We start from the raw sequence: 12,304 nt of genomic DNA, 5'->3' as shown, positions 1-12,304 counted from the left end.
CAAAAGGCCCTAGTTTAAGTCTTAGTATTGGTGCGTGCATAGAAGCGCATGTGCACATCCACATATACATATATACACGCACGCAGAAATCTATTATTAGTATGTTAAAGTAAATGGCACCCATGTGCCATGTACTATTTTTGGAAGAGGCAGTGCTGAAGGATGAAACTCAGGGCCCTGGTAAATGCTGTACCACTAAGCCAATATGCACAGCCAAGGCTATGAACAATTAAGTCCATAATGCAGCATTGGTAGTAACTGTCATGAAGGTCAGAGTAAGAATTTCATTCATGGCAGGTTGAAGTGTGAGAGGCAGTGATAACACAAAGGCAAGGCTTAGTGAAGGAAGGGAGAGGAAAGACCATTCTGGTTTTCCAGTCATGGGAGAAAGTATTTTGCTTGAAGGGCTCACATCTGGTTAGCACACATGTGTCCACTGGATGATGAGAAATCACTGAGGTTTTTAAGTAAGGGATGAATATTATAAAAACAAAGTTGCAATTCTAATTATGTATTATGCTGTTTGGCCCTAGTGTGGGATAACAAACTCACGCTGGCAAAGAGCAAGATTTGGCTACTGTCCCACAGCTGACCACGGCCAAACAGTTGGCCAGGCCTACATGACAGCTCACTCAAGCTGGAATACTAAAGGACCCTCTCATGTGTCTTCCTGAGCTAGTGGGCAATTCACACATTCTCACATTTTGACAAGTATGCTAAAGACTTGCCACAGGAAAGGGGAGCTGAGAAACCCCACACCTCTACTAAGAACCACTGACACTGCTGCCCCTCACTCCTGAACAACTTCATCGCTTCAGAATTATATTGTATGTGGGATGTGGATTTCTCTCTTGCAGCATAAGCTAAGTACTGGGAAAGCAATGGGAACAAGGCAACACACGCGAACTGGACAGGGAGTCCTAGCTCAGACAATCCTTTGGCTGCTTCCAGCTTCTAAGTGCACAGCCTGCCTGAAGTTGTACACCATGCTCTCTTGCTGCCTCAGTTCTCTATAGCACTTGCTGGTGTGTTGGCTGGTTGGCTGGATGAACCCAGGATCGCTCAGCAAGTCTTCTACTGGAGCCACGCTACCAGCCTTTTTATTTCTGACTAGGTCTCACTCGCTTCACCTGAGTGTACAGGACTGCACCACCACACCTAGCTCCTTCTTATCCACAGGACCAGGCAAAGACATCAAGAGCATAAAGAGATAAATGGCAACCCAAGGGAAAAAAGATGTAGAGCAGGAAATCAGCCTAACAGAGTAGAAACAGCTCAGGCCAAGAGCAAAGCAAACAAGACCTGAGACCGGGCTGAGCCCCCCACAGGAGAACAATTCAACAAAAGCCCCGCTGTGGCAGACTGCAGCCTTAGAATGTGCATGGCCCCGTGTTCAAACCACACCATGGGGGGAAAAAGTGCAGGAAACGTCTTTGCTCTTTACTTTCTCTGTTTATGTAATCTCATTCTCCTGAGGGGAGAAAGAGACCTGGCATAAGCTTGTTCTTATTCCTATGTGTCTGTTTTTACAATCAAAGCTATTTTGCCTAACTTCATACTTTTTTTGTTTTGTTTTGTTTTTGTCAGTCATGGGGCTTGAACTCTGGGCCTGAACGCTGTCCCTCAGCTCTTCAGCTCAAGGCTAGTACTCTGCCACTTGAGCTACAGCACCACTTCCGGTTTTCTGGTGGTTTATTAGAGATTATAGAGTTTCACAGACTTTCCTGCCCCAGCTGGTTTTGTACTGCGATCCTCAGATCTCAGCCTCCTGAGTAGCTAGGATTACAGGCGTGAGCCACCAGCGCCCGGACTAACTTCATATTTTTGAGCTCTTCCCCCTGAATAGCAATATTCAAAAATCCTGAGGCAAGCGTAATTCCTATTTCACAAAGAAACCAAGGCTTGTGGAGGGTTTTTCTTGTTTTTAATTTTTCTTGGGTGTATTTGTGTGCCTGTCTGTCTGTCTGAGACAGGATGTCACTGCGTAGCCCAAACTGGTCTTTCACTCATGATCCTCCGGCCTCATCCACTAGGGAACTACAGTTAGTCACATGCCCCTAGGTTTGTGATAAAAGCAAAAAGAATCTGGGCAAGTAATTTTAATCCCCTCTAACTTCCAATAAGTGAATCAATTGCTAAGAAGTGGCTCTTCCATATCCTGATTTCTGGAAATAGATCCATAGAACACATCTCGACAGTCACCCGCAAACAGGTTACACCCTTCAAAACATGGGCTGTTTAGTATTCACTGTGCTGCCCAGGGTACAGCCCAGAGCCAGAGGGGGAATGAACCTGCTACACTGAATCAAATCAGAAACCGTCCCAGCTCTGTCCGGGCTTACCTATCCACCGCTCGGTCTAGCAAGTAGAACAGAGCCTGAAGAACCACGTGCGGGACTGACTTGTGGGGATGATGCAGTCTGGCAGTGAAGAGAGCAATGGAAGCTCCAGTTGGGTCCCGAACATTCTAGAGCAAATAAAGAGAAGAAACATTTGGAAATAAAATAGAATGTCCTAACAACCACGAAGTCTCACACCCTGGATCCAGAGTTGGCACAGGAAGAGAAGAGATGATGGCAGTATGTCCCTGACTGGAATCCATTGCTTCAGAAAGGAAAAATACTATCCTCCCACGTGCCCGGCTCTCGCAGCACCTCCTGCACTACATCTACATTGTTGTTGTAAGGAAAAATGGAAAATCCCCTTTTTGTTTTTTTTTGGTCTTCTAGTGCAAGTGATCAAAGGATGGTTTTAAACTGGCTTCGTAGCTCATATCCCAAGCAGGAAGGTAGAAGAAACCAGCAGCAGGATCGCCAGCTGCTTTATTATTTTTTTTTAACCCATTTCTGTTTCTTATACACGTTATACACACAGCCTGACCATAATGGGTGTGTGTGAACATGCATGTGCACTGCTACTCAGGAGCTCATTATTTTGCTCGGCTTCTTTGCTCATAGCTCTACCACATAAGCCACGCTTCTGGACTGTGCCATGCTGCTGTAAATCCCTGGTCATATCCTTACCTGAGAGGCCAAGAAGTCTCTGGGAAGTGGAGAGGTCCCATTAAAGAAGGAAAGGGCTCAAAAAAAAGAGCACAAAAGCTTAGAGACAGTGGCCAGGCCCCAAGTTCAGGCCCCAGGATGGAAATGGGGGAGGAGGGAGACTGATATGCTGGGGATATGAAGGATTAAGAAGAAAGAAATAAAGGTGATGCACATGATCCAAGTACATTATATGTGTGTATGGAAACCACACTTTTTGAGGAGGAAAGGATGTGTTCTTACACATTAGAGACCCACTGCAGGCCTTTTACCAGACTGGAGCAATGAGAAACTTTTCTAAGTCTCCTGTAAATTAACTATCCATAATTCTTGTGTGTTTTTTTTTTTTTTTGGTTGGTCATAGGGCTTGAACTCAGGAACTAGGCAAGATCCCTGAGCTCTTTTGCTCAAGGCTAGTGTTCTACCCCTTGAGCCACAGCTCCATTTCTGGTGGTTCACTGGAGATAATTTTCACGGGCTCACCTGCCACGGCTGGCTTCGAACTGTAGCCCTTAGATCTCAGCCTCCTGAGTGGCTACGGTGACAGGCCTGAGCCACCAAGCCACCAGTTTCAATCTTTTTAACTACTAGTAGAAATGTCAACAACTTGTACATATGAGTAATTCAATTGTTATTAGGTACCTCACATCTACTCCTGACTGTGGTTAAGATACCAAGGGAGGACTGGGAATGTGGCTTAGTGGGAGAGTGCTTACGTAGCATGCATGAAACCCTCGGTTCAATTCCTCAGTACCACATAAAACAGAAAAAGCTGGAAGTAGCACTGTGGCTCAGGTGGCAGAGTGCTAGCCTTGAGCAAAAGAAGCTCAGGGACGGTGCCCAAGCCCTGAGTTCAAGCCCCAGGACTGGAAAAAAAAAGGGGGGGGGGGAATCCAAAGAGAACAGATACAACAGGAAGCTGCAAAGCACTGCCAAGATGTCTTCACACTCACTAGGATGGTGAACTTGCCACTGAGGATCTCAGAACGGAGCGGCTCCTCATGAGGCTTTAGCTTCACGATGCCTTCCTTTCTTCTTGTTTCCTGCAAAAGAAGCGTATCAAGATGAATATAAAAATAACTACACCCCCAGGACAGTGTCACGGAACCACCACACCTCAGAGATAAGGAAGAGGAGACAGCAACTGAGTTGTGAATTACTTTGCAACCTCCCTTTCCCAACCAAATTCCTGTCCACAGCTATCTCATCAGCCCCTTACATATCGAATACTATCTGTAAGAATCCTAACCCTGAAAAACTACCCATGAGTAACATTAAGGCAGCAGATCCAATTTCTTCCCCCCCCCCCCGAATGAGTCCTGCTTGAACTCAGGACCCAGGGTGCTGTCCCTCAGCTTTTTCACTCAAGGCTGGTGCTGTACCACTTGAGCCATACCTCCATTTCAGAGTTTCACTGAAGATAAAAAGTCTCAAGAACTTTCTTACCTGGGCAAGCTTTGAAGTGCGACCCTCAGATCTCAGCTTCCTGAGTAGCTGGGATTACAGGTGGGAACCACCAGTGCCCCCCCGATCTTTCTGCTTTTCAAACCCTTCTAGGATGACCTCCATCCATTCTCATGGTTCCAATATTCTGTTTTAATTACGCTGAGTTCTCTTTTAAGCCACAATAATTTTCTCCTTTTTTTTGCCAGTCCTGGGGATTGAACTCAGGCCTGGGCACTGTCCCCGAACTTCGTTTGCTCAAAGCTGGCGCTCTCCCACTTGAGCCACAGTGCCACTCCCAGCCTTGCTCATCTCTGCTTTGACCTCTTTGCTCCCACTCCCACTCTGACTCAGCTAGGTTTCTCTCTGTCCACCTCCTGGCATCTGCCTGCCACACTCCTGTCGTTGCCTGATTCCTGCTCATGCTTCAGATCTCGGTTAGAACTGATTTCTTTTTCTTTGTTTCCTCATGGGACTTGAACTCTGGGCCTGGGCACTGTCCCTCAGCTCTTCAGCTACCACTTGAGCCACAGCGTCACTTCCGGCTTTTTTCTTTTTGCTTAAGTGGTGCTGAGGAATCGAACCCAGGGCCTCATGCATGCAAGGCAAGCCCTCTACCACTGAGCCACCTTCCCAGCCCCCACTTTCAGTTTTTGAGTAGTTGGTGGTAAGAGTCTCACGGGAACATTCCTGTTTAGGCTGGCTTCAAACCTTGATCTTCAGATCTCAGCCTCCTGAGCAGCTCAGATGACAGGCATGAGCCACTGACGCCTGGCTCACATAGCATTTTTATCAAGGATATTACCAACTAAGAAAGTAAGCATTAAGCTGGAGGTGTGGCACGTGCGTGTCTGTGTGTATATACAGAGAGAAAGAGAGACTAACAGTGAAGAGGAGGAGGAAGAGTAGAAGAAGAAGGTGGAGGGGAAGGAGAAAGAGGAGGAAAGAAAGAAAGAAGAATCAATGCAGAACCAAAGTTTGATCCCCCTTAAAAATATTAAAAAAATTATAACTAGCGTAAAATGCTGGTGTAGCTGTATTTGCAAAAGGTATTGTTAAGACCTGGATCTTAATATAATGGTTCTTTTTTCCAGCACTAAAGCTCCTCTTCTTAAATGACTCTCTAAACTCGGCATTCATCTGAAGAAAAGGTTTCTAAAATTCCCAGATATCCTGAAAACCTGTGGAGTAAATGGGACAGGTCACCAGGGGACAGGGCACAAGTAAAGACTCAGCCAACTGCAGGAAGGATGTACTACTATCCTGACAACAGGATGCGGTCAGGTGTCATTACAGGTGGCATCTACCCTGTTCTATCATCAAAGTCTGGACACCGGTGGTTGATGCCTGTAATCCTAGCTACTCAGGAGGCTGAGATCTGAGGATAATGGTTCAAAGCCAGCCTGGTCAGGAAAGTCTGTGAGACTCTTAGGTTAACCACCAGAAAACTGGAGACAGAGCTGTGGCTCAAAGTGGTACAGTGCATGGGCTAGAAATGTGGCTTAGTGGTAGAGTGCTTGCCTAGCATGCATGAAGCCCTGGGTTTGATTTTTCTATATCATATAAATACAAAAAGTCAGAAGTAGCCCTGTGGCTCAAGTGGTAGAGTACTAGTCTTGAGTAAAAGAAGCTCAGTGACAGTACCCAGGCCCTGAGTTCAAGCCCCATGATTGAAAGGGGAAAAAAAAAAAACCAAACAACTTTAGGGACAGAAATGTCTTTGCAAGGGGCTGGGAAGGTGGCTCAGTGGTAGAGCGCTTGCCTTGCATGCCTGAGGCCCTGGGTTCGATTCCTCAGCACCACATAAGCAAAAAGAAAAAAAAAAAGCCGGAAGTGGCGCTGTGGCTCAAGTGGTAGAGCGCTAGCCCTGGGCTGAAGAGCTGAGGGACAGCGCCCAGGCCCAGAGTTCAGGCCCCACGACTGGACCAAAAAAAAAAAAAAAAAAAAAAAAAAAAAGAAATGTCTTTGCAAAAGTACCCCTGCTGGGGCTGAGAAGGTGGCTCAATGGTAGAGTGCTTGCCTTGCATGCCTGAGGCCCTGGGCTTGATTCCTCAGCACTAGGTAAGCAGAAAAAGCCAGAAGTGGCTCTGTGGCTCAAGTGTTAAGAGCGCTAGCTTTGAGCTAAAGAGCTGAGGGACAGCACCCAGGTCCAGAGTTCAGGCCCCACCATGGTCAAAGAAGGAAAAAAAAGTACCCCTGCTCACCATGACTCTACAGTCTCAAGCATTCGTGTTTCTCAGCCAGAGAAAGGTGTGTATATGAAGAACAGCAGAAAGAACATGAAAACGTAGAAAGCAGCCCCCCCCCACCCCGCCCCATGCACCTACTCTGTATGAATGGAACAACTCCACAGCCCGAAGCACATCAAACTTTCTGGCCATGAGGAACTTGACGGCGACATTCCATGACAGCGGAGACACGTTGTACTGGACTGTCCACTTGTTTATCTCCTCAAGAAACTGCTTGGTAGCCTGTTGACAAACAAAGAATTAATACACACACACACACACACACACACACACACACACACACACACACATAGGAAACAAACAAACAAAAAAAAGCTGGCAAAATTATCATTCTTTCCCCAAGCCAGAATGAATCTAAAGTTTAAAAAGTTTACTGCAGGTAACAAGACAAGAGAGCCGGGGGCTGGTGGCTCACACCTGTAATGCTAGCTACTCAGGAGGCTGAGACCTGAAGATCATGGTTCAAAGCCAGCCTGGGCAGGAAAGTCCATGAGACTCTTATTTCCAATAAACTACTTAGAAAACCAGATGTAGAGCTGTGGCTCAAGTGGTAGAGCACTTAGCCTTGAGCTGAAGAGCTCAGGGACAGTGCCCAGGGCCAAAGTTCAAGCCCCATGACTGACAAAAAGAAAAAAGACAGGAGAAAAAGAAACAGGTCTAAAGTCAAATAGTTTGAAACGATATACAAGGCAATACATGGCGATGCATGAGAAAATGACCAGGGGGAGACCAGGGCTCCTCGATGTGATGTTCGTTATTGGTCCCAAAGCAAAGCAAAACAAAACAAAAACCCATCAGAATCGTAGTGCGTTGTTTGAAGGGACGAACGCAAGGGCGCTGGAAAGGACTGTTGCGTAATGGTGCAGAACAGCCATCTCAGCTGCTGCTCTGGTCCCACAAGCGAACTGGACAGAGCAAAACAATCAGCAAATGGTTTGGACTTTGGAATTAGCAGCACTAGTTAATAGCAACAAACCTACCAGGAGGAACTGAATAAATCAAAAAGCCAGCTGTTCTTGTGCTCACTGACCCCACAGAATCTTGCTGGGCCTTATATGGCAGCCCCCTCCCAGGGAGTCACCAACAGTTCCCTGAATCCTCAGCCCCCACCTCAAGCTGGCAAAACGCCTGTTTCTAGAATTGTTGGAAGCCCTAGACCTCCCTATGATAACCAATTTCTGCTCTGGCCAAACTACCCTTCTATTTCTTTAGAGTGATGAGAGTTTTGTACAGTTTACTCTGCATTGCATGGCTCTCCTCTCTCTTCTGTCTAGAAACGTTCCCCAGTTATTAGTCCACAGTGTGATCAACCTACTGAGAATTCTGAATTTTAAACACACCCTCATTATCATTTGACCCACATTTAAGATGCATTTATTCATATTAAACACCTACTTATTAAGCCACTAACTGTGGATAAAAGAAAAAGTATGTGGGGCTTCAGTGGCTCATGCCTGTCGTCCTAGCTACTCAGGAGGCTGAGATCTGAGGACGGAGGTTGAAAGCCAGCCCAGACAGCAAAGTCCGTGAGATTCTTATCTGCAATGGACCACACAAAAAAGCCACAAATGTGCTGTGGCTTACAAGGGTAGTATGCTAGCCTTGAGCACAAAAGCTCAGGGATAGTGCTCAAGCCCTGAGTTCAAGCCCCAGAACCAGCTCAAAACAAACAAATAGTACAGTGACACTGGCTGCTTGCTTAGTCTGCAAGACCCTGGATTCTATCTTCAGCATGGGGGGGAAAAGGAGAGGAAGGAGACAAAACCAAACCAAATAAAACCACATTTGCTCCGAAAGATGCACAAGTGACTAGGCACAAGGAAAGTACACTCATTTTCCAGATGAAAATAAGGGTGGTGAGAGTAAAGGCAATACTGGACTTCAGAGCTTTGGCCGTAGGCCCTGCATGGAGAGTGCTGGCCACAGGCCCTGCCTGGCCAAGGCCGTCCATACCGCCACACATTATGTTTGAACAACTAACTGGAATCCTAGACTAGTTAGCAGAGGCTCCCAGCTGAGCACCTCCTTCATCCCTCATTTCTATAAAGTGACAATGGAACTTTGTACAGCAGCGAGAAGTGAGGTGTGAGAGGCTACATCTGAGTTCTAGAGCCTTCCGCCGGAGGCACTGGAGAAAGGAGACAAGCAGCAATGCTAATCAGGCACAGCCAGTGAAAAGAGCCAAGAAACAGAAAGAAAAGAGCCAGATCACACTGGCTGGGCATCAGCTGACACCAAACCAGGGGAAATGAGCCCGAGAAAAGGCAACTGGACAAACTTAAAAAATGCTCCCCCCCCCAAAAAAAAAAACACACAGTCTGAGTTGTTCTGCAAGATTAGTGGCCAGTATCAGAATGAGGAAGGACAGTAAGGAAAAGACGTGGGCATACAGCGAGCCTACAAACCCCAGTACATCAAGGGTGTCCCCAGGAAACGTGCAAATAGTATTTTTTTTTTGGGGGGGGGTCCGGTCGTGGGGCCTGAACTCTGGGCCTGGGCGCTGTCCCTCAGCTCTTCAGCTCAAGGCTAGCGCTCTACTACTTGAGCCACAGCACCACTTCTGGCTTTTTATGTAGTGCTGAGGAATCGAACCCAGGGCCTCATGCACGCAAGACAAGCATTCTACCATTGAGCCACCTTCCCAGCCCCCAAACTGTATTTTTTTAAAATAACCATCTTCTTTTAAATCCGTCCTATAGTGAGCTTCCTTGAAGCTATTGTAGAATAAAACACCAGAATAGAAACATACTTACCCCACTGTTTAGCGGAGTATATACAATATTTCCAATAAAAAGAAGGAAGAAATAAATTGATGCTCAGGGCGCAAGGAAGTGATCTGAGCTTCTCAGACATGAACTACACCAAGATGACTTGTCCTTGTTCATAAATAAATTACTAAGAAGAGGAGGAAGACACATGTATCACTATGGCCTGATGAGAGAAAGGCATGAAGTTCTTATTCCCTCCCTTCCAAGTACCTCTTGCTTTTTTTTTTTTTTTTTTTTTTTTTAAATAAACTCACTCCAAGGTTCTTAATGTCCTGTAGCTCCCAAGAGCTAGCCTCGAGCTGACCTCTGTCCCCCTGCTGGCCGGATGTTATTCTTGGCTTTCAGCATGGGAACAATTCCTCCTGCTGTAGCCTGGACCAGGCCTTGCCTGAAAAGTCCAGTGTACTGTAAACAGGGCTGTGCTATTTACACAGATCCCGCTTGCTCTGCTTGGCCTCCTGAGCCCCATGCCTCTGGTGAAAGAGATGAACCTCGGAAAGAAGAAATGAGGAGCGCCATGTCTTCCACTGGCCTCCTCCAGGACCCTTGCTCAGCGCTCGGTGTGCTCACACACAGATCGGGCCTTCACCACTGAGCACACACACTTTGGTCGGTAGCCTGGCTAGTTACCCGAAAAACAAGTCCCAGCACGTGTAGTGAGCAATACGCTCTTCAGGAAGGAGCATCGAAAAGCATCAAATGAGTACCCGTCCCATTTCCTGCTCCAAGAATGAACAGGTCAAAAAGATGAGTCACAGTTTAGAAAATATTTTCATTCAAGGCCAGTGGTTTGAATGGATCCAGGCCCAAGAGCAGGCGCAGTGGTTAATGCCTGGCAGCTAGGGAGGGCTGGGCCGAGGAGCCTCGGTCTCCCCTCTAGAAAAGACATGAAGTAATTAATGTAAAGGAAAAACAAACTTCACTTACAGCCACTCAACTAGATTATCAATAAACATGTGTTTCCCAATAGTCAAAGGCTTAGTATAATTACATATTTCCACAATTAGGTTTAAATAACTAAAACCAAGTTTCCTAACCGTGACTGAGAGTCTTAATGGTACTAAGAGAACCTCCTATAAAATAGCTGAGATTTGGAGAGAGTAAGCGAGGGGTGACATTGTTGAAAAGGAAATGTACTCATTACCTGAATCATTCATTAACTGGAACCCCTCTGTACATCACCTTTACAATTAAACTTTTAAAAATAAGATAGCTGAGAAGCTAGGTGACAGTGGCTCATGCCATGCTTATATTCAAACTACTCAGGAAGCTGTGATCTGAGGATAGCAGTTCAAAGCCAGCCTGGGCAAGAAAATGCTTGAGGCTCTTACCTCCAATTAAGTACCAAAAAAAAAAGTCGGAAGGGACTGGGATTTTGGCTCAGTGGTGGAGCACTTGCCTAGCATGCATGAGACCCTGGGTTCAATTCCTCAGTACCACATAGGCAAACAAAAGAAAGTCGAATAAAAAATAAAAAAATATTTTTTAAAAAAAAGCGAGAAGTGGAGCTGTGGCTCAAGTAGTAAAGTGTTAGCCTTGAACACAAAAGCTCAGGGACAATGCCTAGGTCTTGAGTTCACGCAGGTGCTTACACACACAGACACACACAGACAGACAGACAGACAGACAGACAGACAGACAGACAGACAGACACACACACACACACACACACACACACACACACACACACGCTCAACACCAGCCACTAGTGTTGAAATGATGGTATCACAGAGAATAACACCAAAAATTCCCAAGAGGATAACCACCTAAAAGGTTAAAAAACAAAACCAAAAACAGTGCTGGTATTCTTGTTTCATAGGCAGAATCGTAAACGAGGACAGCCTGTGAGAATGAAGAGGAAACTTGCTCCTGAAGTAACTAGAAAACTCCTGTCCCCCGAGGAAGCGGCCACCCTGCTCCATCCAGGAGCAAGTCTGGCACGGGTCTGGAAGTCAGGAGATCACTCCATTCCCCATCCTCCTCCATGCTATTCATGCTCTCATACTCTCTCATGCTTTGGGGTCTGAACTTAGTGTTTCAGGCAGGCACTCTACCATTTGAGTCACGACTCCAGCCCTTTTGTTTATTGCCAGTCCTGGAGCTTGAACTCAGGGCACTGTCCTTGAGCCTCTCTGTGCTCAAGGCTAGCACTCTACCACCTGAGCCACAGCACTACTTGTGACTTTTTCTGTGTATGTGGTACTGAGGAATCGAACCCAGGTCTCCATGCATGCTAGGCAAGCACTCTACCCTAAGCCACCTTCCCAGCCTCCAGCCCTTTTTGATCTGGTTGGAGTTGGGTTTTTATTTTGGTGGTACTGGGGTTTGAACTCAAGAGGCTCACACTTGCTAGGCTGTCCCTCTACCACTGGAACCACACCTCCAGTTCAGCTTTTTGCTGGTTACTATGGAGATGGAGTCTAGAGGACTTTCCTCTAGGGTAGTCGCAAACGGTAATCCTCTAGGTCTTAACTTGTGAAGTAGCCAGGATTACAGGTATAAGCCAGGGTCACATGGTATGGTTGTTTTGAAGGTAGGGGCAGGATTTCACTTTTTTGCACAGGCCAGAACAGAGAGCAGATCATGATCCTCCTGTTTACACTTCCCACTGGGATTTTTCGGTTGAGAAAGCATCTCATTTTTTTGTTCTATTTACATTTTTGGCCTGGATTGATCAGGAACCACTGGATCCTCCCCCATCTCAGCCTATCACCTTGCTAGGATTGCAGGGTAAGTCTCTAAATGAACGGCTGTTTTGGTTTGGTTTTGGGGTTTCAACTCAGGGCATTTGCACTTGCTCACA

General features: G+C 46.4%; 1 protein-coding gene across 3 annotated transcripts in view; it reads right to left on the bottom strand.

Annotated features, from left to right (window-relative positions):
* Window positions 1-12,304, bottom strand: part of Ptpn9 (protein tyrosine phosphatase non-receptor type 9) — a 63,252-nt gene that overhangs the window by 26,076 nt on the left and 24,872 nt on the right. Inside the window, exons 1-4 of one of the 3 annotated variants that reach the window (XM_070042850.1) lie at window positions 9,487-9,745; window positions 6,812-6,955; window positions 3,995-4,084; window positions 2,343-2,467 (exon numbers count right to left, since the gene is read on the bottom strand). In XM_070042850.1, the coding sequence (XP_069898951.1) occupies window positions 2,343-2,467; window positions 3,995-4,084; window positions 6,812-6,865 (269 nt within the window). In that variant the 5' untranslated portion in view covers window positions 6,866-6,955; window positions 9,487-9,745. Of the gene's footprint in view, window positions 1-2,342; window positions 2,468-3,994; window positions 4,085-6,811; window positions 6,956-7,419; window positions 7,447-9,486; window positions 9,746-12,304 lie in introns of those variants that run through there. The other 2 variants (XM_070042849.1, XM_070042848.1) reach the window with 2 other exon arrangements.

The sequence above is a fragment of the Dipodomys merriami genome, unplaced genomic scaffold (genome assembly GCF_024711535.1).
Source record: "Dipodomys merriami isolate MVZ:Mamm:240054 unplaced genomic scaffold, mDipMer1.0.p SCAF_33, whole genome shotgun sequence".
Lineage (NCBI taxonomy): Eukaryota > Metazoa > Chordata > Mammalia > Rodentia > Heteromyidae > Dipodomys > Dipodomys merriami.
Note: the sequence above shows the minus strand (reverse complement) of the source record. Positions and strands in the feature narration are given on the sequence as shown.